A 26,329-nucleotide genomic window follows, 5' to 3' on the forward strand; every position below is an offset into this window, starting at 1 on the left:
CTGTCCATCAGGTGCTGTGATAGGTGCTGGCTGCCCCGGGGAGCAAGAAAGACCTGCCCCCAGCTCTGATGTCCCAGTATGGCGGAGAGACACAGGCACCCAGAGAGGACATTGCCCAGAGTAGAAATGGTTGTGACAGTGGGGGATGGGACCAGGTGACTGCTGTCATCCAGCAGTGAGGAGCTAGGTAAAGGGTTTCAAGCAGAGGAAGTCCCCAATGCCATCAGGTTTGAACAGGCTTGTCAGGGTCACGTTTGAGGGAAGTCCCAAAGCCCAGACTGTCTGGATGGTGCGCCCAAGCAGAAGAGGGCGTGCCCCAAGGGAGACCAAGTTGGAGAGGCCTCAGGGACCTGAGGAGGGTAAGAGTTAGGGTTTGGTTCTGAGCTGGGAGGGAGTCCAGGAGAGGGTTCTCAGCAGGGGGTGGTGGCTTGACCTCATTATGTTTCTGAGCGGGGACTGGGTTGGAGTAGCACAAACGGGGAGCTGACTGTCCCCTTAGGAAGAAAGCCCAGGTTGTACTGGATGGGTGCCAGCCATGGAAATGACAAATGGTGGCATGGACAGGCTTTGCTGAAGGGTTGGTGAGGCTGGGGACGTGGTCAGGGGGAGGCTCCTGGTGTCGCTGTGAGCAATGAGAGAAGGCGGGTACTGTGCGAGGTGCTTCAGGCAGCTCATGAATTCAGCCAGAAGCATCCCCATGCAGTCTCTCTGGCCTCCCTAAGCTGTCTTTGCGCTGCTGGACAGCGCCCAGGAGAGGGGCGTCGTAATACATGAGGGCGGCACTCACGGCTCCCGGCCAGCAGGTTACAGGCTGGACAGAAAATGAGTTGCAGGGCTGGCCTGGCTCTCCCCAGCGTCCTTCTACTCAGACTGCCTGCTCTGCAGCTTCCCTCTAGTAGAGGCAGGGCCCCCAGGCTGTCTGCTCCTGCTCCCCATGTCTCTGCATTTTGTGTATTTGGTGGACAGGGAGGAAAAGGGAGAACCCAAAAGACTCCATTTTACTAATTATTTCTGATTTCAGCCACCAAGGCTTGCTGGAGGGAAGGGAATTAAGGATTAAAATAAGCACTGAGAGAAACACCTGGCTGGCTCAGTCTGTCACCATCTCTACATCTGAGATGGAGCCCCCCTCCGCCCACCCCCCTCCCCAGCCCCCACGTCAGCTCTGCACTCAGCACAGTCTGCTACAGGTTCTCTGCCCCTCCCCCCACTCTTGCATGTGCAAACACTCTCTCTCAAATAAATATATTCTTTAATAAAGTGAGTGCTGGAGTAACTAACAGTCAGTATCTGTTGTGGCTTAGCAAGTTGGTCCTTCCCAGGGAAACCTAGAAATGAACTGGTAACTGAAAGTCTTGGGACTCACATTTTGCCCTTACCAGAAAGTCTGAGGACTCAGTGTTTTGTCTTTTTTGTTTTGTTTTGTTTTGTTTTTGAGAAGAGAGCATGCATGTGTGCACTCATGAGCCAGGTGGGAGGGGGTATTTGGGGGATGGGACTTGGGAAACTGAGGGGGATAGATTAAGGAGAGGCTTAACTGATTGAGTCACCCAGGCCCCCCATGGCCTAAATTTTAAAGCTGACCTTCCCAGAGGCAGCTCAGTCCTTGTTTCCTGACTTGTAGAATCACCTGCTTTTGGGAAACTCATCCCAGAGACTTGGCATCACGAGGCAATTGCGTCTTCCTTCTTTAACACTCAAATGGGTCAGGTGCTGCTAACCCTTGACAACACAGGTTTGAGTCATGCCGGTCCACTTCTATTCAGATTTTTTTCAATAAGTACAGCATGACTATAAATGTATTCTCTCTTCCTTATGATTTTCTTTATATTTTCTTTTCCCTGACTTGCTTTATGGTACGAATATAGCATATAACACATAGAACATACATACAAATGTGTGTTGTTTGTTATTGGTACGACTTTGGATAAACAGTAGGCTTTTCATTGTTAAGTTTTGGAGGGAGGCAAAAGTTACATACAGATGTTCGACTTCATAGGAGGTCATTGCCTCTAACCCTCATGTTGTTCTGTAGTCAACTGCGTAAGTTTTCCCAAGAACTATTTCCTCTTCCTGACATTTTATTTTATTTATTTTTTCAAGATTTATTTTTTGGGGGGGGAGGGCCAGAAGGAGAGGGAGAGAGAGAATCTCCAGCAGACCCCCCACTGAGGCAGAGCCTAATGTGGGGCTTGAGGTGAGGCTCAATGCTAGGACCCTGAGATCACAACTTGAGCAGAAATCAAGAGCCAGATGCTTAACCTGGGTTCCCTGACAGTTGATTTTTTTTTCTTTAAATAGACTCCATGCCCAGTGTGGGGCTCCAACTCACAACCCTGAGATCAAGAGTCACATACTCCACTGACTGAGCCAGCTGGCTCCCTCTTCTTGACATACTACTAATAATATAATACATAATAAATTATTACTCATTTTACTTGGCACAAACTTTGGGAAGGACACATTCATAGGACACACACTCTGTAATAAGTACATATTATCCCAGACCTGTACATTCTTTTCTTCTTTAAAGCTTGTCCCATTTTGCAGATGAGAAAACTGAGCCACAGTTAAAGTAACAAGCCAAGTCACAGAGCTCCTACAGGACCCAACAAATCAGGGTCTGTGTTATCCGCACACCCTGGGGATGGTGGTGGTGGCCCGTGAGTGTCCCAGTGGGTGGTGTGTGACTCGTGGTGGTTAAGTCAGATGGGAGGAACATTCTTGAAGCCGCCCCAACCCCACTGTAATCCAAAACACTGGAATCATCGATAGCTTGTTCATGGACAATTTTTAAACTACACAGCTATTAAATTCCCACACAAAGCTTAGAGAGATTAAGAAATTAACCGAACAACACTCAGCTCGTAAAATCCTAAATCCTGGAAGATTAGGACCAGTACTTACTAACACTTCAAGCATGGGACTTATAGGGCTCTGTGATAATTTCGGGAAGATGATCTGTGCTTTCTGAGAATTTCAAAGAAAAAGTTATTTTAAAAGTATAACAATATTGTAATGATGCCATATGAACCTAAAAGAAGAAATGTTTAAAAAATGATCCCCACCCCGGGCCTAACTGCCCTAACACCATACTTTTATTTTTCCATCTCCTTTTGGTGACTGGCCATATTTATGCATACTTTACATAATTATTGTCAAGGCAAAGATCCAGTGGAATTTCCCAGTCAACCATTAAACATAGCATTTTTCAGTGTCGCTATGTTTTCTTCACTATGCCCATTTTATCGATAGAGTAGGATTTTCTTAGGCTTTCACTGAGTTCTCCGTTTTTCCCTTCTCTCTCCCTCTGCCTCAACAGCCTCCCTGCCCTGTGATTTCACATGATCCCTGCTGATGTTAAGGGTTGCGATCCAAAATCGGCCCCAGACAAAACTGGACTGAAGCCATAAAATCATGGTTTGGGTTTTTGGAAAGGAAGTCATAATTTGGGGGCAGGGGAGCCTTCCCACTTTTCAAATGTGACACTTTCTCTCCTTTCTCCCAGCATTAGTTTTGCCAAGCAGTAATTTGTCTCTGTGAGGCACACCTTTAAGAGCAGTTAGCCTCTGACAGCCGCAGCCAAGTTCCGTTAAAGAGCCACACTGATGGAAAAAGCAGTGTACCTGGTCACCCGGGCTACGCCTCCAGTGTGCTTTTGCCATTAGCTGCAGGCTGGGAGCACTTAAAAATAAATCAGCCAGGTCAAGGCAAACATTAATCCTTGCTCCAGAGCTTGTTAATTTTTTAAGTTAATGAGCTGGAGCAGAAGCACTAGAATGTTCGCAGTCGGAAGCGCCCCCCCCCCCACCTCCTCTGCCAGCAAACCAGAGGTCAGACAGTGTATTTTCTGACCTAGTTGGGTGGTCAATGTCCTGAACTGTATGCAGCAGTTTCTGTTCTGCTGATCCTAGGCTGGCCCACAGAACTGAGCTCTTCTGCTGATTCACTGTCCCCCGCAGCGAGCTCTTGAGTCACTAGTGGGTAGCATTTCAAGATTTGGACTTCTGCAGGTGCCTCGGTGGTTCAGTCAGTTAAGCGTCTGCCTTTGGTTCAGGTCCTGATCCCAGGTTCCCGGGATTGAGCCTTATCCATCTCCCTGCTTCTCCCGTTCCTCCCTGCTTATGCTTGCTTGCTCGCTCTCTCAAATAAATAAAATCTTAAAAAAAAAAAAAAGATTTAGACTTCTGCTCTCAGGAAGTTGACAAATACCTATTTCTGAAGCCCTGCACTAGGGTTCTGGGAAGATGAACGAGCTTTGGGGCCATGTGTCAGCTCTAGGGGCTTGCAGTCAAGTGGGAGAGCTCTAAACTCGAGAAGGCAACAGTTCAGGGAGCACATGGGTACTGCAGGGCTGACAGAAGTGTAGAGGAGTGAAGGCTTCCAGGGATGGAGAGTCAAGAGGAGTTTCATTCACTTATTCAGCAAATATTTATTGAGTTGGGGACATTGTAATGGACGCTGGTAAAACTGCGTTTGAGTCTAGGGTAAAGCAGATGCCAAGACAGTGATTTTGGAAAGTAGGATTAAGAAACTAAAAGAAGATCTGGAGAAAGGGCTCTCCAGACCGAGGGAATAGCAGGTGCCAAGGCCCTGGGGCAGCAGAAGCCCAGTCCGGGAGAGTTAGTGCATAGGCCCCTCTCCACCTTCAGGTCTTGGCTGCAACATCTCCTCACCAGAGGAGCCTTCTCTTCATCCTCTCTCAAATAGTATATCATGTTTCACTTGCCTCCCCCACACCCTGCTTTTTTTTTTCTTGCTGGTATTCATGACATGATTTTATATTTTATATTCATTTTTGGTTTGCTTGCTTGCTGTCCCCAGCTAGAAAGTAAACTCTGTGAGATCTGGGACTTTGTTCTGTTTATTCCTATTTTTCAGGTGCCTAACATGTTGCCTGGCACAGAGTAAATGCTTAGTGAATGCTGAGATGGCCAAATGAAAGGTTCATGTGGTTGAGTAAAGAGAAGAGGGGAGACAGTGGTATAAGATTCAGAGGACATAGATGGGAAGGAGGGAGCGCCAAGCATTTATGAGGGAATTGTGTGAATGCTCTGTAGGGACCATGCAAACAAAAGATGCACAGGGGCCTAAGAAATCATCTAGAAGGCGAACCAAAGAGCCCTCCGTGGGAATCACAGCAAGCGGTAGCCCTTCTTGTGCCTACTACATTGATCTTTCCTCTTTTCCTCCCCCTCGCCCTCCTTTCCTTTCTCTCTTCTATTTTTCCTCCCATGTTTGTTGAGCACTTACTATGCTCCAAGCCCCACTGACCCCAGAGAGACAAAGAGGAACAAGACATGGTGGGATATTTGACTGCAGAAAGAGCAGTGGCCCAACCCAAAGATTTGGAAGGAGACATTCAAATGATGCCCAAATGTAGGGAACTGAATTATTTGGGCAGAAACTTGTATGTGTGTTCCTAGTTTTTCTTACAGCTTAGAGTGTTAACACTGACATCTGATAATTGGCTTAGAGATTATAGTTCTAGGAGTTCATGTCTGACTCACTAACGCTGAGGGATGTGTATATATTTCTATAACTGAGAGTCAAATAATTATTATAAAGAATTAACGTAGCAGTTGGCAAATAAGATCAACGTAAACATGCGAAGTCAATTCACATGGATTTAATGAAAAGGCTATATAAAGATAATAGAAATACTTGGGCTTTCTAGGGGAGGAGTGTGTTTGTGTGTCAACCTCTTTGATGGGACTTCGCAGGAAAAAGAATTGTGTTGTCTCATTTGCTTCCCCTCAGGAATAATCCCGGCTAATGGGAAGGTGAATGTGACAGTCAAATTCACACCATTCAAGTACGGGATTGCACAGATAAAAATGCAGCTGTGGATCTCACAGTTCAACTCTCGGCCGTATGAATGTGTCTTCACTGGAACGTGCCGTCCCAACATGGCTTTACCGTATGGCTGCTTTGGAATGTCTTTGTTTCTTCCTAAAACTTTGTAAAAAAGATCTGTGTCTCCATGTCTTCCATTCTTTATTTTATAACAAAATGCCATCAAAAACCATACTTAAAATGATGCACTTTCAGAAAATACTCTTTAAAGTCTAACAGTAATGCATACAATAGCTCTAGGCTTGTGTCGGTAGCTGTTCCTGCCACGAGGGAAGAGATGATCAAGAAAAGGTAGATGGAGGGATACTTGCCTTCACTGAACCCTGCTGCTGTGCTGGTTGATCATATGACCCGTTTTGACCGTATGTGTGTATTATATATGTGTGTATCACATGTATGTATATCCCTGACCCTATGTATTATGGTCTTCAAATTTTTTTTTAAGATTTATTTATTTGAGAAAGAGAATACCTACTATGGGGAAGGGCAGAGGGAAAGGGAGAAGGCATCTTAAGCAGACTCCACGCTGAGCACAGAGCCCAACATGGGGCTCCCTCCCATGACCCCGAGATCACGACCTGAGCCAAAATCAAGAGTCAAACACTTAACTGACTGGCCATCCAGGTGCCCCCACTCTTTCAAATATAAATCATAAGACAGGAGCAGCATAACTATTTTCAAAATTTCATTATAACATTATAATGAAATGAGGGCCTGCTGTGTGTGGTGTCCACTGCAAAGCCCCATGGAACATGGTCCACCTGAAGATGCTCCCAGCAGAGGGACCAAAAGAAGTCATGGATCACAAGTGACTTCAGCATAGGGCAAAAATGAGAACGTGCCACATGGGAGGTTTTGTTGGGTTTTGTTTTTTAAGAACCCTCAGCATTCAAGTCTGTGTAAAGATGTGAAATGGGATTAAGTTTTACGTCATAAAAATTTTTTCCAAATCCCTATTTCTGTTTGAATGTGGGCTTGTATTTTAATATCCCAATGTACCTGGTTAAAATGTAAGTTTTTCCCAATATTCATGATACTTATAAAAGCTGAAGGAAAACTTGTCACAGTTTTGATCTATAAGGAAATCTATAAGGAAAATCCTTATAGATTTTTGAAAATGATAAAGAAATAGCTGACCATTCCTTCTCTCCCCTCACACATAGATAAACCTCACATAGCACCCTCATTCGGCATATTATTATGTAGAGTAACATCCTTATATCAAAACATAAACTAACTCCATGACTCATTATGTATTTATATCATGATCTTCTTCCGAAAACTTCAAAGGAGCCTGAATCAACCATAGGATGTTAGGGTGGCCTGCCTCCTATAGCCTGCAGGTGCTATAGGAGAAAGAAAATCATGCCAGCAATAAACACGTAGCACTGTATATAAATAAAAGACCGTAGTAATTTTTCTGCTATTTTCTGGCCAAGAAAATGCGATTTGCCATGTCACGTCACATGCTGCAATGTACAAATGACTTTTTTTTTTATGCTCTATAATGTCAGTTTTATTTATGCTTTTAGAAATCTTCTTAGAGCACTTTGGAGTTCCAAATTTTTAATCATAAGCTCTTCTCTCTTGGTAGTATTTTATATTTTTTTTGTTTCTTTTGGATATTCTTAATATGATTTTTCTTAAGAATAGATTAAATTTATGTAATAGAGTAAGCTTTCTTTAAGGGAAAACTGCTTATCTCCTTAAAATTGAACCTTTAAAATACTCATGCCAGGAAGTATTAAGTAAACCATGAATCTGAGTTTTAGCTGTGGTTATTTGGAAATTGTTTCCTATAGTCTTCTTTCTTTTTTTTTTTTTTTTAATTTATTTTCAGCATAACAGTATCATTATTTTTTCACCACACCCAGTGCTCCATGCAATCCGTGCCCTCTATAATACCCACCACCTGGTACCCCAACCTCCCACACTCCACCCCCGCCACTTCAAAACCCTCAGATTGTTTTTCAGAGTCCATAGTCTCTCATGATTCACCTCCTCTTCCAATTTACCCCAACCCCCTTCTCTCTAACTCCCCATGTCCTCCATGCTTTTTGTTATGCTCCACAAATAAGTGAAACCATATGATAATTGACTCTCTCTGCTTGACTTATTTCACTCAGCATAATCTCTTCCAGTCCTGTCCATGTTGCTACAAAAGTTGGGTATTCATCCTTTCTGATGGAGGCATAATACTCCATAGTGTATATGGACCACATCTTCCTTATCCATTCATCTGTTGAAGGGCATCTTGGTTCTTTCCACAGTTTGGCAACCGTGGCCATTGCTGCTATAAACATTGGGGTACAGATGGCCCTTCTTTTCACTACATCTGTATCTTTGGGGTAAATACCCAGGAGTGCAATGGCAGGGTCACAGGGAAGCTCTATTTTTAATTTCTTGAGAAATCTCCACACTGTTCTCCAAAGAGGCTGCACCAACTTGCATTCCCACCAACAGTGCAAGAGGGTTCCCCTTTCGCCACATCCTCTCCAACACATGTTGTTTCCTGTTTTGTTAATTTTGGCCATTCTAACTGGTGCAAGGTGCTATCTCAATGTAGTTTTAATTTGAATCTCCCTGAGGGCTAGTGATGATGAACATTTTTTCATGTGTCTGATAGCCATTTGTATGTCTTTATTGGAGAAGTGTCTGTCCATATCTTCTGCCCATTTTTTGATATGATTGTCTGTTTTGTGTGTATTGAGTTTGAGGAGTTCATTATAGATCCTGGATATCAACCTTTTGTCTGTACTGTCATTTGCAAATATCTTCTCCCATTCCGTGGGTTGCCTCTTTGTTTTCTTGACTGTTTCCTTTGCTGTGCAGAAGCTTTTGATTTTGAAGAAGTCCCAAAAGTTCATCTTCGCTTTTGTTTCCTTTGCCTTACAAATGACTTTCTTAAGGACATCACTTGAGTGGGATTTTTGCTTCCCACAGACGTGTTCTTAAAAACACAAGAGCGTTGCATGGAAGAATCACCACGTAAATGCAGGCATCCCCTCTTTCTAAACTACTATGTTTTGGTCTTCCAGCTGGAGTTTAATATCTTATTTAGTGAACTCCTGAAGTTTTTAAGGACTCCGTCTCAAGACCTGCATGTCTCCGCAGACTGCAGATAGTACTAGAACCTATGAGTTTTTTCCATCCAAGAAAAAAATTAGCCGGGCTATGGCATTCTCTGAAAAGTGTCACAGGTAGCTTTCTGTTGTTATTTTCAGAATGAAGTGTGTGAGGGACTTTATTCAGGTCCCACGAGTAACTCCTTAGGAAAATGTATCACTTTCTTAGACCCCTTCGTTTCCATTGTCAGCAGTTAGATCCTTTAAGGAAACTGTTCTGTTTTGTTTTTTAAGAGTTTCAAACATTTTTTGTTGTTCCCCAGTATTTATAGCAGAGGTGATGTCAGAAAGTTCTGATGAAATATGGATGGAGGGCCCCTGCTGGCTCCCTAACCCAGTGCCTCCATTGTGCCCACCACAGCCTGTTGGTCAATGTGTATGTCACCAAAGGTCACTTCTTTCAGGCCATTGACGTTTCAGGATTCTCTTTTGTTGGCGATGTTAAGTTTGAGATGGCTGGCACGTCTCCTGTGCTGTGCAGTGGGGTCCATTCAGGAGATGTTCAGCAGATGGTTTGTGACCATCAGAATGAATTGAATGTCAGTGTATTCTTATTTCTGTAATATCAGGGACATACATAATCCTGCAAAGCAGGCATTCACATATTCTCACCTAAAGAAATGCTTCATAGCACCGAACATGAAGTAGTTCTAGTACATCCCATAATATGACTCCAGAAGCTTCTGTAGGCAGGCTAGTAGCCCTGTCTGTACCTACATATGTCCAAAGACTTTTCAGTTGCAGAAAAGATCTCAAACATTAGTCAGAGTCACTTGGGCATAGTCATTCTTTTATTAGAAACATATATCAGTGGAAGAACTTTTTTTTTAATGCAGTAGATTTAGCTATTGAAAACCAACAGCTGGGAAACAAATCACGCTAGAGCAGGAGAGCATTTTCTAGCCTGTCATGTTATCTACTTGTTATGTTCTTTGAGAAGGTAAGGAGGAGCTGCCATTGGTAGACGATTTGGGCCTGTGTGATTACAGTGTGGTACACTCACATTGCATTCATTTTAGTAGACCACTGTTTTAGTACACAGATTTATTTTCAGTGTAGATAGACTCACTACTGGACTGAAAGTCATTATATTATCGGAAGGAATATAAAAATAGGAACCTTGTGGGACACCTGACTGGCTCAGTTAGCACAGAGCACGCAACTCTTGATCTCGAGGTTGTAAGTTCGAGCCCCATGTTGGATGGAGAGATTACTTAAAAAGCCTTTAAAAAATAGGAACCTTGGGGTGCCTGGGGTGGCTCAGTCAGTTTAACCTCTGCCTTCAGCTCAGGTCATGATCCCGGGGTCCTGGGATTGAGCCTCGTGTCGGTCTCCCTGCTCCGTTGGGAGCCTGCTTCTCCCTCTCCTGTTCCCCAAATCCTAAAAAACAGTAGGAACCTTGAGTTGTTGGATTATATAGTAATTTAATATATGTTTTAAACTATAGATTAGAAGAATTTGAAAGATTAAATGCTCTTTCTAAGAAAGTGGACCATCCTCCAGAAAAGGCAGTGACACGCATACATTTTCAGCAGCTTCCACCAAAACTAAAGCCTCTGAAGATTAAGGTAACCTGGGCGTTATGCTCAATATGATGGAAGGAATGACAGAGAAGCACAATAATGACTTGTCCCTCCTGATCTTGGTCTCAGGAAATTGAATATCAGAACTTGAGATTTCCGGTAGATTTATCAAATCCATATGCCGTGGCAACTGTTTTAAACCAAGAACCAGGAAAACTGAAGATTAAAGAATTAAGAGAAGGTAACTAGCTGATCCGTGGTAAATCAGCCACTGGCAGAATAGGGAAGAATTATTGTTCGTCACATTTACTATTTATGAACAACAACAGCAAAACCCAGTTAGGTTGCTGTTATGTTTTGCCATTAGAAATGTGTTTTTGTCTTGGCAAATGATGCTGATTTGATTACTGACATAATCATTGTTTGCTCTTGCCCTCAGTTTTGGACCAAGGCAATGAGATTTCAAAAACAAGACAGATGAAGGAAGCACTCTTTGAACAGAAAGTCAGACAGGACACTTATGAAGAGATTGAAAATCACCTTAAGTGGTAAATATTGAGCAGTTATTTATATCAAGGGAGAGGACAGCGTTTTTAATAATGGCTTTTTATACATGAGACATGATGAAGTGTAATCGCTTTGTGCCCTTTGAAAAGTTTCATTATTTCCTCTCCTCTACTGGACCTGAGACGTTTCTCTTTAGCATAAATCACCATGACCAAACCATGCTCTTTCCTAAGTGTGACCACATAGTGGCAGACACAGAGTAAACTGTAGGAGACACCAGGACACTGCTCCCTACTGACCACTGCTGCCAGCATCCTGTCTCTCCTTTAGGGGCCCCGAATCTCGCCCCCCACCCCGACTCAGCCCCCTGTGCCCTGGGGTGTCTGCCCAGGTGCCTCTCGGGATCCCAGCAGTGCAGGTTGGAGTGGGGGAGGCTCTGGGTGGAGGTTCCAGAGCTCAGCTGTGAGACCTGTGTCCTGTTATTCTGTGGTCGAAATACATCTCTGTCCCCAGGTTTTTACCGGATACCGGATCATACCAGAAGTATTCATGTGCCCAGACCCCACTAAAGTAGTAAACTTTAAAAACTCTTGAGCTGAACTAAAAAAGAAACCCTGAGAAAGAGTTTTGGAGAGGCCACTTGCCCATGCCCCACAGACATACTTCTCAGACAGAGAGAACACACACCAAACTCCCGGGCCTTCACAGATGTCCCCCATCCCGCCACCCTGCTTGCCCAGGGCAGTGCCCTCCGTGTCTCACAGAAGCGTCTTTCCTTCCACAGCAGCCTCTCCGTCACAGTCTGGCCCTGGTTAAATGCGAAGTACACCAAGTCACTGCAGATCATTTTTTAAAATACTCTTTCCCTATTACAAAAAATGGCCACACTGTCAGAATGAATGAATGTCAGTGTATTCTTATTTCTGTAATATCAGGGACATATATAATCCTGCAAAGCAGGCATTCACATATTCTCTCTTAAAGAAATGCTTCATAGCACCGAACATGAAGTAGTTCTAGTACATCCCATAATATGACTCCAGAAGCTTCTGTAGGCAGGCTAGTAGCCCTGTCATTGTAGAAAACCTGAAAAATACATATATATATTTTTAAGGGGAGAGAAGTGGGGAAAAAAAAATCTGTAATGCATTGACTGCTGCCAACACTTTCCCTCTTTCGGTGCTTTTTTGTAGCGTGCCTGAGATCACATCCTCGATTGAGTTCTGAAGGCTCTGTCATTCACTGAGTATTTTCTTCCGGCTTTTTCTTATCAGAAAAAGAATTTAAACCTGCCAGTAACACCCACATACATTAGACAGCAGTTCACTAGTTGTTGACATTATGCCACATACACTTGCACTGTCTACACACACACACACACACACACACACACACACACCTGCCTTTGAAGCATTTGAAAGTGAGTTGCAGACATCACAGAGCTTTGCTCTTCAAGGTGTTAGCACGTGGCTCCTAAGAACAAGGACATTCTCCAACAGGAGCCTCATCACCTCCAAGAAATCTAAAACTGACACCATAATATTAGAATCACCAGCCTCTCTGCACGTTTACCTAGTGGTCTCAATGATGTCCTTTCCATCTGGGCTTTTGTTTGGTTGGTTTTGGGAGAGGAAGACTCCGCCATCCAAACAAAGGTCAGACCATTTGTACTTAGCTTCCAGGTCTCTCCAGGCTCCTTCCGTCAAACAGTTCTCCAGACACCCCGTCCCCTTTTAAAATCATAGCAACTGTTTATTTTAAACATGTGCCAGGCTCCGTGATCAATACATTACATACCAGAATTTTCTAAACTCTGCTAAAGTTCACAAAGCACACATTTCACCATGTTAACTGTTATAACGTGTACAATGCAGATGTTCTTATTGTATTCACAGGCTCATTCAACTGTCCCCATCATGCTACACTAAAACATTTGCATCACTCCAGAAGGAAACCCCATACCTATTAAGCAGTCACTCCCATTCCCTCTCCCCTCCATGTCCTCGGTCCTCTTTCTAGCTCTATAGATTTGCTAATGCCAGACATTTCAAGTGAATGGAATCCTACATACATAGGTGGCCTATTGTAACTGGTTTCTTTCATTTAACATGGGTTGAAGGTTCATCTGTGTCATAGCATCTGTCAGGACTTTGTTCCTTTTTTATGGCCGTGTAATGTTCCATTGCATGGATTGACTACATTTTATTTACTCATTTATCAGTTGGCAGACATCTGGATGTTTTTCACTTTTTGGTTACTGTAAAGAAGGCTGCTGTGAACATTTACATGCAAGCTTCTGTGTGAACACATCTTTTCAGTTCTCTAAGGTGGGGAATTGCTGGGTCATATGGTAAATCTATGTTTAGCATTTGGAGAAAGAGCCAAACTGTTGCTGCAGTCTCTACAACTTCTCTCCTGCGTGGCCCTCCTCCAGTATCTCCACACCTGCTTTGGTTGCTGAGAATAGCAAAGACACTCCATCCCCAAACTGGCCATGGTATTCTGAAGGGCTCTGGAAGCTGGGTTTGTTTGTTTGTTTGTTTCCTCCCCAGGCAGGTGCACCTCGGTAGAGATCATATGTCTTTTAAATTTAGAAAAGACCTTGCTGAAGAGCGGCAAAGAGAAAACATCAAATATAAGGTCAGAGTCGCTAATTCAATGATACTGATTGCACTAAATAATTTGAATTCCTGCTATATGCAAGAGGCTACATGGTAAGAAGGAACACATAGTTCCATTGGGAGGGGAGGAGGCTGATGACAAGTTAATTGTTAACCATAAATCAAGGCTGGCTGTAGATGTCACAAGAAACCGCTACTAAATATTGTGGGGAGTCAAAGGCCAGAGAGGAGAAAGAGCTCATCTAATTGAAAAGCTTCCTCCAAGACATGGTATGATTTTGAAAGGCAGTAAAGAGGACAAAGGCATTCAGTTCAGAGGGAGGGCAATACCTCAAATTCAGGTTGGAGTTCTGGGTGTGGCGTACGCCTGTCCCGTGATCTGCAGACCAGAGAGTAAGAGGGACCTACAGACAGGGACCATGAGTGACGCCAGAGCCAGAGCCAGACAAAAGTTCCAAGCCAGAGACCCTCAAGGGGAGCTGAGCAGAGAGAATGACAAACTGCTTGAGGGGAGGGGGCCACGGCTAGCTTGTCAAGGCAGCACCTGCAGATTCAGGGAGGGGAGGGTAGAGACGGGAATGGTGGAACTGTGCCACACCCCTGGGCTCACCGTGTGTGAGAGACCTTGTTTCCTGAGAGCAGATGCAGGGGTTGCTGGCCCATAGTCACTGAAGCAGAAGATACTCGTGGGCCAGAGGAGATAAGGCTCAGCTCTGGCTTCCTGTCTCAGGGGCTGGGACTTTGTTGGGAGGACTGGCAGAACCATCCTGTGTCATACTAGTCTGCTCAGGCTGTGGTAACAAGTACCAGCCTGGGAGGTGTAAGCAACAGAAACATGTTTTCTCACTGTTCTGGAAGCCCAAGGTCAAGGTGCATGAGGGAATGATCTCTCTTCTCGACCTACAGACCATCTTTTCCCTGTGCCTTCACATTTTTTTCCTCTTTCCAAACTTCCTCTTAGAGAAGACACCAGTCACACTAGAGTAGGGCCCACCCTGTGACCTCCTTGTAACTTGATTACACCTTCAAACACTGTGTCTTCAAACACAGTCACATTCTGAGGTGATTGCGGGTTAGGATTTCAACATAGGAGTTTTGGAGGGACATAATTCCGCCATAACACATATATTTAAGCTTGGGATTGTGAGCTTCCCATGGTCAGTGCTACACGAAGTGGCCACACTGGGTGGGAGGGATTAGGGAAAAACATGGATCTTGTTGGATAGGAATCTATTTTTCTTCCTAGAATACATTTTTCTTACAGAATACAGTTTTCTTCCTAGAGCTTCTTTCTGATTGGATTCCAAATCAGATACTCGAGTAAATTTATCTTGTTTTTCTTTATTTTTTCCAAGAGAGAATATAAAATGATTGCATTAGTAAACCTTAGCATTTAGGGAAGGCACGTATTAGATTGGCATTGAAATTTAGTTTGATTCTAGTTCTGTTTCTCTACATTGGATTTTAAAAACGAAACATTGAGTATTCTGTCCACCCCACAACGGGATGATACTTTATAACCATTTTAGAGATGAAGGTGACACAAAACGTGGCACAACTAGGCAGGGCACTGTGACAGCAAAGGCTGGATTGCCAGCCTTTGGTCTCCAGGGAACTCAACTGTGTTTGCCTTGCAAGCATGTTTAACAAGTGCTCTTTGTCTGTAAGATTCTGCTAGTGAATGAGCCACTGTCCCTGCCCTCCAGAAAGGCACAGTCCACAAGGGGCACAGAAATATTAAGAGATGATTTAAAATGTGCCAAGTGCTGTCACTGAGGGGCAAAGAAGGGAAGGGGATCGAATGGTTCACAGGCGTCCCGCTTAGGTATATGCTGGCGATTTTAACCCAGTGAGCCACCCAGGCGCCCCTATGCTGGTGATTTTAAATGAGATCCCAAATACAGAAGAGAAGTTCAACTTGAGACATGTTACACATGGAGGGCCTGGAGGGCATCCTGGTGGTGGCTACAGGAACAAGTATACCTCAGTAGAGAGGTGGAGAGTAGACACAGAACAGCGCCATGGCCTGGGGAAAGTTTAATAGAGTGAGAAACTGGTAGCTCCAGGTGGGAAAGCCAGAGAACCTCATGATTTGAGGGGAGAGCAGCAGATAGCAAAGGAGCCAGAAGGAGAAATGGTCAGGGAGGTCAGGAGAACCAGGTGACACTGAAAAAGCAGACAGGGAGGGATCCAGGATGGTGGGGCCCAAGAAGTACATGGTGTGTTGGACCACTTAGAAGGCCTGTTTTGCTGTGGCGATAGCCATCCCGGGAGAGAGGTGGAGATGAAAAGCCAAATGGCCATGGCTCAAGGAATGCAGGGAAGTGAGTGGCTGGTTTCTTGAGAAGCTGAGATGACCAGAAGCGAAGAATCGGGGCATGGACCATTCCAAGGGGATGTGGCATCAAAGAGGAGGTTTCTAAGTTGGAAAACTCCAGCATTTGTACGCTGAAGGCAAAAAACAACCGCAGAAGGAAGGGCTAAAGAAATTTGGGAAGAGGCCTTGGTCGGCGGGGAAGATTGACCTTGAGGAAGGACATGGTGTCAGGCTTGCATGCTGAGAGAGGGCCGTTGAAGGCTGCATGTGGCCTTGTCCTTCTGGGTGTCCCGGGAGGCCAGGCCAGCTGCGGAGATAGCCATGAGCACTGGCTGGAGAGAGGCCTGCAGAGAGGAGCTAGTAGTCACAAGGGTAGCCAAGGGGAGAAGGAAAGAAGACTTCATGTGCTTAACATCACACTGGGCCCCTGAGCCCCAGTATAGTTTGGCAGCAAGTGCTGAGAGACCCTATTCTGTGTGTCTGGGAGCTCTCATCAGGCAGCTGAATCCTGGCGGGTGACCCAGTGGCAAGGAACACCTGAAGGCCCAGGCCATGTGGCAGAAAGCTGAGATAAGGGAGCTGGGCGGGGAGATGGGGGTGTGGGGAGGGCAGGGAGTAGAGGGAGTGGGAGTGGGCAGGATGATGGGCTTTTACCCAGGAGATGGTTGATGATAGTAAATTTCAAAACACATCATAATAAATAGAGTCTTCATATAAGACCTCACCCTCCTCTCTTTTCTAGCTATCAACCTATTTGCTAATCCCTCCTTTAAGATGCTATTTTATTTTATTTTATTTTTAGTGGTAGTGGAGGTCTGCGTCTCTTCCCACAAAATCTGTCTTTTGAGGCTTACATCCATAGCCTCAGTCTCAGACTCAGCTCCCTGATATGTGCAAATCAGAGCTAGACAGCTCACCACCTGGTGTCAATAACACAACTCTCTCGTTTCTTCTGTTAATGTGGGGTTTGGAATAGATTGCTTCCAGTTAAGTCTTTAAATCTGATGGCAAACAGCATACATACAAGCCAAGCTAGATCTGGAAGTAATTTAACAAGTAATAAAAACCACAGATAGGTAAAAACTAACAAGCTTTTGCTGTGGACACAGTCCCTTTTTCCATGGAGGCAGGTGTATGCAGACACCAAGCCAAGCCCAGCCAGCCAGCCTTCCAGGGGAGTGTGCCGTGTCTCCTGGGTAATGGGCCAGAGAGCTCCAGGGTCCTGGGGAAGCAGGAGGTGGGGCAGCAACCTGGGAGAAGACACTTACTCCAGGGAAAGGGCAGATCCCACGAGAGGGGAGGACTTAGGCACCTTTGTTAAACCCCGTACTGGGATAATCAGCTCTGAGGAGGAACTTGAAACTTTAAGTTCTTTTTTAAATGAAATCTCCACACTCCCGTGGTTACGCGGTTTCTTAAAATCCTTCTGGTGAGTTTTAAATGCTTTGGAAATGATTTCCAGAGCCATTGTCCCCTGGTTATGGAAAGAAAGCTCTGGGTCCACTCAGCTGTTAGAACCCCCTATGTTTAAACAGTGAGTATGATTATAATGAGCCCTTTAACTCTCTGTCACCCATTCCCAGCCAGAACTTCGTGTGTGGATGTGACTGATCCTTTGATAGGTTTCTATCAGCTTTAAAGAGATATACAGTTGTGCATGTTTGTCTTCAATTTTAATATTTTTGGTGATTGAAAAACCCAGATAGATCGAGGAGATCCTGTTTTGGATGAGGAATTTCAGCGCATCAAGACAGAAGTCCACCAGAAACGGGTTGTTCGTAGTCTAGAAGAAGTGGGTAACTTTCCTTTATTTGGGAGCTAATTATCAATAGCCCTTTATATTCTTCTTTTTAAAACACTAAACAATTTTATAGAAATGCTTTTACCAAGAGATATTTACTAAGTTAAAATTTGCATTTTAATTTTTATTTTCAGAGTGTTTTTTTACTATATATTTGCAAGTGAAGTATCAAAAATCATGATGTTTCCCTTAAAATTAACAGCATTAAATTCTTTGGCTCCTCCTACGTTCTCTTTCTTGGTCTTCTTTTTTGTTTCCCTTTGCTCTCTAAGCCCCTGTCTGCAGGTCCTTCATGGTGGGTCCCTGAGCCTATGTTCCTTGCCTCCTGCCCTTGGTGGGAAGGATTCACAACAGGAGGCCAGAAGCTAGAGATTCTCAAGCTCTCCTACAGATTTGGGACCTGGGAAAAGCCCTCTTTGTTTCTGTACCTCAGTCTCCTCAAACATAAAATGGGGACAGTGGCTCCTTCACCTGAGTGTCCTCTGTCATGTGATAGTGTCTGGTTAAAACCCCAATTTTTAATTTTAACAATGAGACAATGCGAAAGACAGAGAGAACACAAGAACAGGGTGAAGGGCGGAGGAAGAAGCAGACTCCTAGCTGAGCAGGGAGCCTAATGGGGGCCTGGATCCAGGACCCGTCCTGGGATCATGTCCTGAGCCAAAGGCAGATGCTTAAACAACTCAGGCACCCCTACACTGTCAATTTGTTAAAACCCAAATTTCAAATTTCACTTTGGGCTCCCAACCCAAGAAGTATTCCCTATACTGCTACATACACTAGGAGTGTAGAATAAATGTTCATTCCATGGTGAAACAGATAAGTCATAAGTTGATTTAGGATCAGGCTCTGAAAAATTTTTATTAGGTGCTCCTACCTGGAGTTAAATTTAAACCTAAGAAATGCCTGTGTTCTATTTTCACAGAAAATCAAGGAATTCCATCCTAATTTTGATCCACTCGTTAATAATACCTGGGTCAACAGGTTCAGGGCACAAAAGCGCTTTCAGCAAGCTGCACGCAAGGTAAGTCCCAGCACCAAAGGGAAATTTTAATTGGCTTAGTCCTCAGCACAAGAAAATCGAATGAGTTTTTCTAACAGTTTTATTGAGATATAATTCACTTACTATAAAATTCACTCTTGTAAAGTATACATTTTAGTGGGTTTTAATGTATTTACACAGTTCTACAGCCATTAGCACTATCTAACTTTAGAACATTTAAAAAATTTTATTGAAGTGTAGTTAGCATACAATGTTATAGTAGTTTCAGGTGTAAAATATAGTGATTTGACAATTAATTTTAGAATAAATTTTTATCACTGCAAAGAGAAACCTGGTTCCCATTAGCAGTACCTCTCCATCCCCCAGTCCTTGGCAACCAGAGATCAGCTTTCTGTCTCTATGGATTCACCCTTTCTGGACATTTCATAAACATGGAATCATAGGGCACATGGCCTTTTGTAACTGGCTCTTTCACTAAGCTGGTTTTCAAAGCTCATCATGTGGTAACCTGTACCAGTACTTCATTTCTCTTTTATGGGTGGATACAGTCCCATCATCCCATCGTGCACATACGCCATATTGTATCTTTTCGTCCGCTGAAATGTTTGTGTTGTTCTCACTTTTTGGTCATTATGAATAATAATCTTATGAACATTCCATTCGTGTACATGTTTGTGGACATGTTTTCAGTTCTCTTGGATATATACCTAAGAGTAGACTTGCCCTGTCATGTGGTAACACTAGAACATTTGGACTTTGATCAGTTACTTCTAGAGAGAGCAATCGCGAATTCCTGTGATATCTAGTGTCATCCAGGCTTATGGCTTTCCCTTCAACATGTGTCATCTCATTTCACCCTCATGGTGGCTTTCCACCCAACCCATTAGAGCCTCCAATGGCTTGCTGTGATCGGGATAAAAAATAAAAGGTGTCAGTGACTCCCTAGTCTAGCTTCAGCCATACCTCTTTAGCCTAGCCCCACCCTCCACCCTGCTCCCTACCTCTATCTTCTGTGTGGTCCCAGTACTCATCTCCCAAACACACCAGCCCGTTCCCTACTACAAACGTTGTCATGCTTCACCTGAGGAGACAGTCCGTCTCCTCTCCATGTGCATACTTGTCCTGTGGGCCAGTATGAGCCCACTGAGCCATCACCAAGCCAAGGTGCCTCTTGCTTCTTATGCTGCTGGTAGATCCCTTGTCCCAGCCACTCGAGTGCAGCTGCCTTGCAGAAGAGAGCCATTCTCAAGCAGGGGAGAGTCATGCTCAAGGCCTGGACTCTGGAGCCAGGCTGCCTGCCCCTAATTATTCTTTTTCTTTTTATTTTTCTTTTTTTTTTTAAGAGAGAGAGTGTGAGAGAGAGCGTACATGTGAACAGTGGGGAAGAACAGAGGAAGAGAAGGAAGCAGACTTCCCATTAAGCAGGGAGCCTGACACGGGGCTTGATCCCAGGACCCTGGGATCATGACCTGAGCCAAAGGCAGCCACTTAATGACTGAGCTACCCAGGATCCCCTGCCCCTAATTCTTGATGCCACTAATGAGCTTTCTGATCTTGGACAAGTTCTATAACCTCCATTAGCTTCCTCCTCCTCCATAACTGAGGATCACAGTAAGACTTGTCTCGGAGTTGTTGTGAACATTTAACTGGGCGAATATGTATAAGGGCTCCAAAAGTTTATAAACTTTCTCCATCGAGCAGTGTTTTCAGCCTGGACTGAGGACAGTCTAGGGGAGAGGCAGAGCTCACTGATCAGTGACCTGTGCACCAGCCTCCAGGGTCTGGTGGGACCCTATCCCTGCTGAGACTCTGTCTGGGTAGGTTCCTATGTGCAGAACAGAGGTGGCCACAAGGAGCTCAGTGTGGGGAAGGAAGTGGTGGAAAGAGGCAGGGCAAAGCTGTGCTCCAAGGGAGGAGGGCACAGCTGTTGACAATGGGCAAACAGCAGCGATACTGGCCAGGCTGGCTTCTCCATGAGTGCGACCACCTGGCCTTTCTGGGCTGAGCCCTCCAGGGTGATAAAGGTATTGTCAGCTGTTTCGTGCTTTGCTCTGAGCAATGGCTCAGTCTTTCCCTCACTCCCCAGGTGAGTCAGATCAAGGTGCAGATACATCCCCAGCCTGATGACTTCCTGTCATCTCTCCACAACTCAGCCACAGCCCCGTCATCCCCTGCCTAGACCAGTGTGACTCTCTCTGCCTTCCCTGCTTCCAGTCCCCGCCGACAGCAGCCACAGTAGTATTCCCAAAGCCAAAAGGCGAGGGTACCCCTCCTCCGGTAAAACCCTCCAAAGTCTTCCCATTGCAACTGAAATGAAGCATACAACTTTTTTCAAGGCCACAGGCCACTCTTCTCTCTGTCCCTTAGACCTGTCTCATTTGTTCCTGCAGCAGGATCTTCCTCTTTGCTATTTGCTCTGCTCTGAATTCTCTTCCTCAGATCATTCTCTCCTCATCATTCCAGTTTTAGATCAAACCTCACCTTCTCAGTGAGGTCTTCTATCATTACCCTTGCAGCAGTGGCCAGACCACTCCCCTCCCCACATCCTCCCCCCATCATGCCCTCGGGTGTGTGAGCACGCACGTGCACGCACACACACACACACAGTTAGAATGTCAGTTCGGTGCAGGCAGGAACAACCGCATCTGATAAGCCTTGAACAGAACTGACCAGGGCATCAGCACGTCATACTATTAATTTGTTAAATGAGAGCCCCTTACAGGATGGAAAGGGCTATTAATCATGGAAGGAATGGTCCCTTTGGCCACAGCTCAGAACACAAGCACCAGACCCCTCCAGTAGCACGCACTCTGAGCGCAAAGTACGTGGTATACATTTAGCATTGCCCATAATCCACAAGAACCACCCATTTATTTGGTCCCTCTGCTCCAAAAATAATACAGCGGAAGCATTGCTATTCAGATACACTGAAAAGAAGCAGCGTGGAACTGGTCATTCTTTCCACTCTGGAAATAGAAGAACAGGGCTCATAAATTGGGCGGAACAAGGCCAGATGACAACTTAGTCTTCTTTTTTTTGTATTCAGGCAAGTCAACATGGCCTCTACCTAGGGCAATGCGCCACGATCCCTGTGAATTCCGACTTAGAGCGCGGGCCTCAGCCCTTAGCTGTGGTTGGGGAAAGGGAATCAAACTGAAAGACAAAATGAGTGAATACTTTGAAATCATCCCTTCTAATTCCAGGTCATGATTCACAGAAGATTAATCAGTATGCTGAGTGCTATTCATAACATGGACAAAGAGAACATACACAGAAAACTGAGCCAAGGAAGACAGTCAATAATAACAGGTAGAACACAGCTGCCAAGTGCAGTGAAGCTTCAACCCTAGGGCTTCTGAGCATGACATCCTGTATAAGGCGTTTAGCTGTGCAGAGGTAAAATATTTTTGTAAATCACATCCATTAGTTTTGTTTTTTTTTTTAATGGCCACAGTAATGAATCACCACAAACTTAAGGCTTTCAACAAAACAGATGTATTATCTCACATTGCTGGAGGTCAGAAGTCTGAAAACCAAGGTGTCAGCAGGGCTAGCTTCTTCTGGAATTTCCAGTGAAGAGTCTGTTCCAGGCCTTTCCACATCACTCTGCACCCTGCTTCAGTTGTCACATCACCTCCCCTGACTCTGGCCCTCCTGCCTCCTCCTCATACGGGTTCTGTGACAACACGGGGCCACCTGGACTACCCAGGACACTCTCCCCATCTTCAGATCTTTAACTTGATCATACTGGCAAAGTCCCTTTCGTCATGGAAGGTGACAGAGTCATAGCTGCAAGGGATGGAATGTGGACATCTTTGGGAGAGGACCACCATCAGGCCTACCCAGGACATAAATCAGACCTCCAGGCCTGATTGGATTTGGATGAAATGCCTACCCAAGTGAGAGTCAACCAGACTGGCCGACCTAGCCAAGTTGTGACATCTATGGAGTCTGGCCATGGTTTGACCTCTTGTTTTGTGTCCTCAGTTCTCTCCTGTCACCAGAGAGACCAGGGTGGTCAACATTCATACTTGTTAACTGACTGGATACATCTAGTGTTATAACAACCTAGCATTTGCACATAAAGCTTTTTTTTTTTTTTTTTTCCGAATAGACTCCATGCCCAGCATGGAGCCCAACACAGTGCTTGAACTCACAACTGTGAGATCAAGTATTGACTGCTCAGCTGACTGAGCCACCCAGCTGCCTCGCACATAAAGCTTTTGACCTCGTACAATCTTTGCTAACTTAAAGGAATTCCAGTCCTTGGATGCCTGGGTTGACTGGGCTATTGGAAGCACACTCTCAGTGGCTTTTGGGCTAACATCATCTTCTCTTCCCCAAGGCTCATCTGCAGATGCATGGGCAGGCCCCAATCCTTCCAAACCCTGCCTGCCCTCCCTAGTGGGAGCCCCCAAACCTGACTCTTCAGTCTTCCACTCCTTCAAGACCTAGATGGATTTTTTTTTCCCAAAACATTTTATTGCATTTTAATCCCTTTCCCCCTGCCTTTTTCTTTGGCCTGACCCAGTGCTGTTTATTGAATCCATCATCAGGCAAGGACTCACTATTCATCACAAAAAGGGGTGGGCAGGGATTCACCACAGGAGGGTCTTCCAAAGGGGTGGATTGGGGGACAGCAGGTGTGGGACTTGGGCTCCTGCAGAGGACCAGTAGTCTGTCCAGCCCTTGCCTGCGGATACACTTGACAGCTGCTGGGCATGGCATCCAACAGGACCCTGTCCCTCCTCACCGCAGACAGTGCCCCTAAACAATGGCTGGGCCCAAGACCCCCAAGGCCCTAAGGGAAGAAGGAGCTCTGGTGGCCCAGGCTCAGGTCTTGAGCATCCGCTCCTCATCTTGTCCCCTTCAAAATCCAGATGCATATTTTGTTTCTTGTAACCTTTTTTTTTGCTCTTTTAATTATACTTTCAAAAAATTTCTCCTATGTTATTATTACATCCAGTATTGATGTTTCTAATGAAGAAACGCTTGTTTAAAATATTGTAAAATTCATCTGTGAATTATGTATGGACCCCTGTAAAATGTCTTCATTTGTTTTTTAATGCAATCTTTTTTTTGACTGATAAGGACAAAGAAGATTCATTAGAGAGCCTTTCATGGGGAATTGTAGTTTTTTTGGAAGTGAAAAATAAAGCTTTAAAAAGGAGAAGGGGTGGGTAAAGAACGAAAGAAAATTAGAACTGGGCCCAGATGCCCATAGACATATATATTCTTTCCGAGCTGGCATGTGACAAGTGCCCACCGATTGGTGTATGGCAGATAGGAAACTGAAGACGGTGGTTTCACACAAAAATACTGTAAGAACTTCCCCCCAATACTCTTCTGTTCCCCCAGACAAGAATGCCTCCAGATTCCTCCTGGCTCCGATCAGTCAAGATAATTATTCCAGTCGTTTCTCTGTATCCCCCAAGGAAGTACTGCCCTTCGCCTTCCCGTCCTACAGTCCTCCTCAGAGCTCCAACGAGTTGGTGGGTGCCATTGGGCTGGGGGCTGGGGGCCGGGCACGATCAGAGGGTTGTTAGATGGCGGCAAGACTTACTTCAGGCTTTGTCCCTTTGCTTCCTCCTGAGAGGCTCACTGAGATACCTGTGCCCAGGGAGTTGCGATCACTGGGAAACCTGAGATCATCTAGATTCACCTGTGCCGAGCTCCGTGGTAACCTGGGCTGGGTGCCTTCCAGCCTGGAACCCATCAAAAGCCCCTCCTGACAGCCCAGGAACTGGGCCTGAGAGCAAAGGGGCAGATGGAGAATCCAGGAGGGCCCGGTCTAGGGAGGCGAGCTCTGCTCAGCTGGACCCTTCTGCTTTTTGGGCAGATGGAAAGTGTCTGAAGTGCACTTGTATCAGTGCATTTACTCTTCAGCAAATTTATGCGATAGGTTTATCATCTTACCAACGAGGAAGAAACTGAGACACAAGGCCACATGGCTGGTAATAAAATGTTTCCTAAGCTGATATAGCATGTAGTTAGCAATAAACAGCATGTTTAAATTGATGTTGAAAGCACACACGTGGGGCGCCTGGTGGCTCACTCAGTTAAGCGACTGCCTCTGGCTCAGATTGTGATCCTGGAGTCCCAGGGTCAAGCACCGCATCTGGCTCCCTGCTCGGCAGGGAGTCGGCTTCTCCATCTGACCCTCCCATCTCCTGCTCTCCCTCTCAAAAAAAAAAAAAAAAAAAAAAAAAAAGCACATAGGCAAATTAATTTTTTAGTTTCAAAGAATGAACTTGCCGTGCACATCCTACATCGTATATTACACATCACAAGTTAATCTACTCGAGAACTGCAGGACCAACTTTAGAAATTCCATGGGTTTTCTGCATTAGATCATCAAATGACCTAAGACATCAAACTGTGTAGTTCCTAGGAAATAATAAATCTATGATTCTCAAGCATGGAAAAACACACTTAATAATTAATGGGGTGGAGGGGCGCCTGGGTGGCTTAGTCAGTTAAGTGTCCCAACTCTTGATTTTGGTTCTGATCATGATCTCAGGGTCATGAGATTGAATACCATGCAAGGCTCTGTGCTCAGCAGTGAGTCTGCTTCTTTCCCTCTCCCTCTCCCTCTGCCACTCCCCTCTACCACCTCCGCTCACACCCTCTCTCTCTCCAAAACAAATACACCTTCAAAAAAAAGATTCTCGGGGCACCTGGGTGGCTCAGTGGGTTAAGCCGCTGCCTTCGGCTCAGGTCATGATCTCAGGGTCCTGGGATCGAGTCCCGCATCGGGCTCTCTGCTCAGCAGGGAGCCTGCTTCCCTCTCTCTCTCTCTGCCTGCCTCTCCATCTACTTGTGATTTCTCTGTCAAATAAATAAATAAAATCTTAAAAAAAAAAAAAAAAGATTCTCTGCCTCTGCCCCTCTCCTTCCCCACTCACAAGCACATTTTCTCTCTCTCTCTAAATAATAACTAACGGGCCAGAAAGGGTGATAGTGATGAGTAGATCACTGTGTTGTGTAGCCTGTCTCATTATTTTTGAGTAGTTCCCATTTTACACTTTCATTTGTTGCCTTAGTTAGTTCTACAAAGACTTCTGTGGCTTGTGGTTGATGAAAGATGGAACAGTCAGCACTCCTGTCTATAAAGAGTTTTGTAACTCATTCTATACTTTATTTCATCAGTTCTTTTTATATTTAGCAGCTTTGAAATCAATAAATGTCATATAAGCAATGTGTATTAGCAATGCATCATATTAATTTAATGATGATAGATTAGGCAAAATACAGTATTTATTGAGGGGTCCGTAGTATGTCAGGAGCTGTTCCAGGTTCTCTGGGTGACCAAGGCAGACAGCAGGCAGGAAAGTAGTGCTTTGGAGATGAGCCCCCATGGAAGGGACTTGGATTGGACAGGGAGAAGGAGAGCAGCTGTCCTGGACTAAGGTCTCAGCTGGACTCATGAGGAGCCCCGAAGCTGGGATGGGGGGAGAGGACCTGGCATTTCTACCTTTATTTCAACTTGTGGTTGGTGGCAGGCTACCCTAGAAGGGGCACACGACCTTGAGGGAGTCAGCTCCCTTCAGCCAAGGCAGCTCCTGAAGAGGGCTGA

The 26,329-nt window shown here is 45.0% G+C and overlaps 1 protein-coding gene across 5 annotated transcripts in view; it reads left to right on the forward strand.

Moving 5' to 3' along the window:
* Nucleotides 1–26,329, forward strand: part of CFAP221 (cilia and flagella associated protein 221) — an 87,237-nt gene that overhangs the window by 36,645 nt on the left and 24,263 nt on the right. For all 5 annotated transcript variants that reach the window (XM_059394444.1, XM_059394443.1, XM_059394446.1 and 2 more), the window contains 9 exons: nucleotides 5,761–5,920; nucleotides 10,429–10,549; nucleotides 10,634–10,745; nucleotides 10,944–11,052; nucleotides 13,564–13,651; nucleotides 17,652–17,741; nucleotides 18,676–18,774; nucleotides 21,957–22,062; nucleotides 24,112–24,245. In XM_059394444.1, coding sequence (XP_059250427.1) covers nucleotides 5,761–5,920; nucleotides 10,429–10,549; nucleotides 10,634–10,745; nucleotides 10,944–11,052; nucleotides 13,564–13,651; nucleotides 17,652–17,741; nucleotides 18,676–18,774; nucleotides 21,957–22,062; nucleotides 24,112–24,245 — 1,019 coding nt within the window. The remainder of the gene's footprint in view (nucleotides 1–5,760; nucleotides 5,921–10,428; nucleotides 10,550–10,633; nucleotides 10,746–10,943; nucleotides 11,053–13,563; nucleotides 13,652–17,651; nucleotides 17,742–18,675; nucleotides 18,775–21,956; nucleotides 22,063–24,111; nucleotides 24,246–26,329) is intronic.

This window comes from Mustela nigripes, chromosome 3 (genome assembly GCF_022355385.1).
Source record: "Mustela nigripes isolate SB6536 chromosome 3, MUSNIG.SB6536, whole genome shotgun sequence".
Classification (NCBI taxonomy): Eukaryota; Metazoa; Chordata; class Mammalia; order Carnivora; family Mustelidae; genus Mustela; species Mustela nigripes.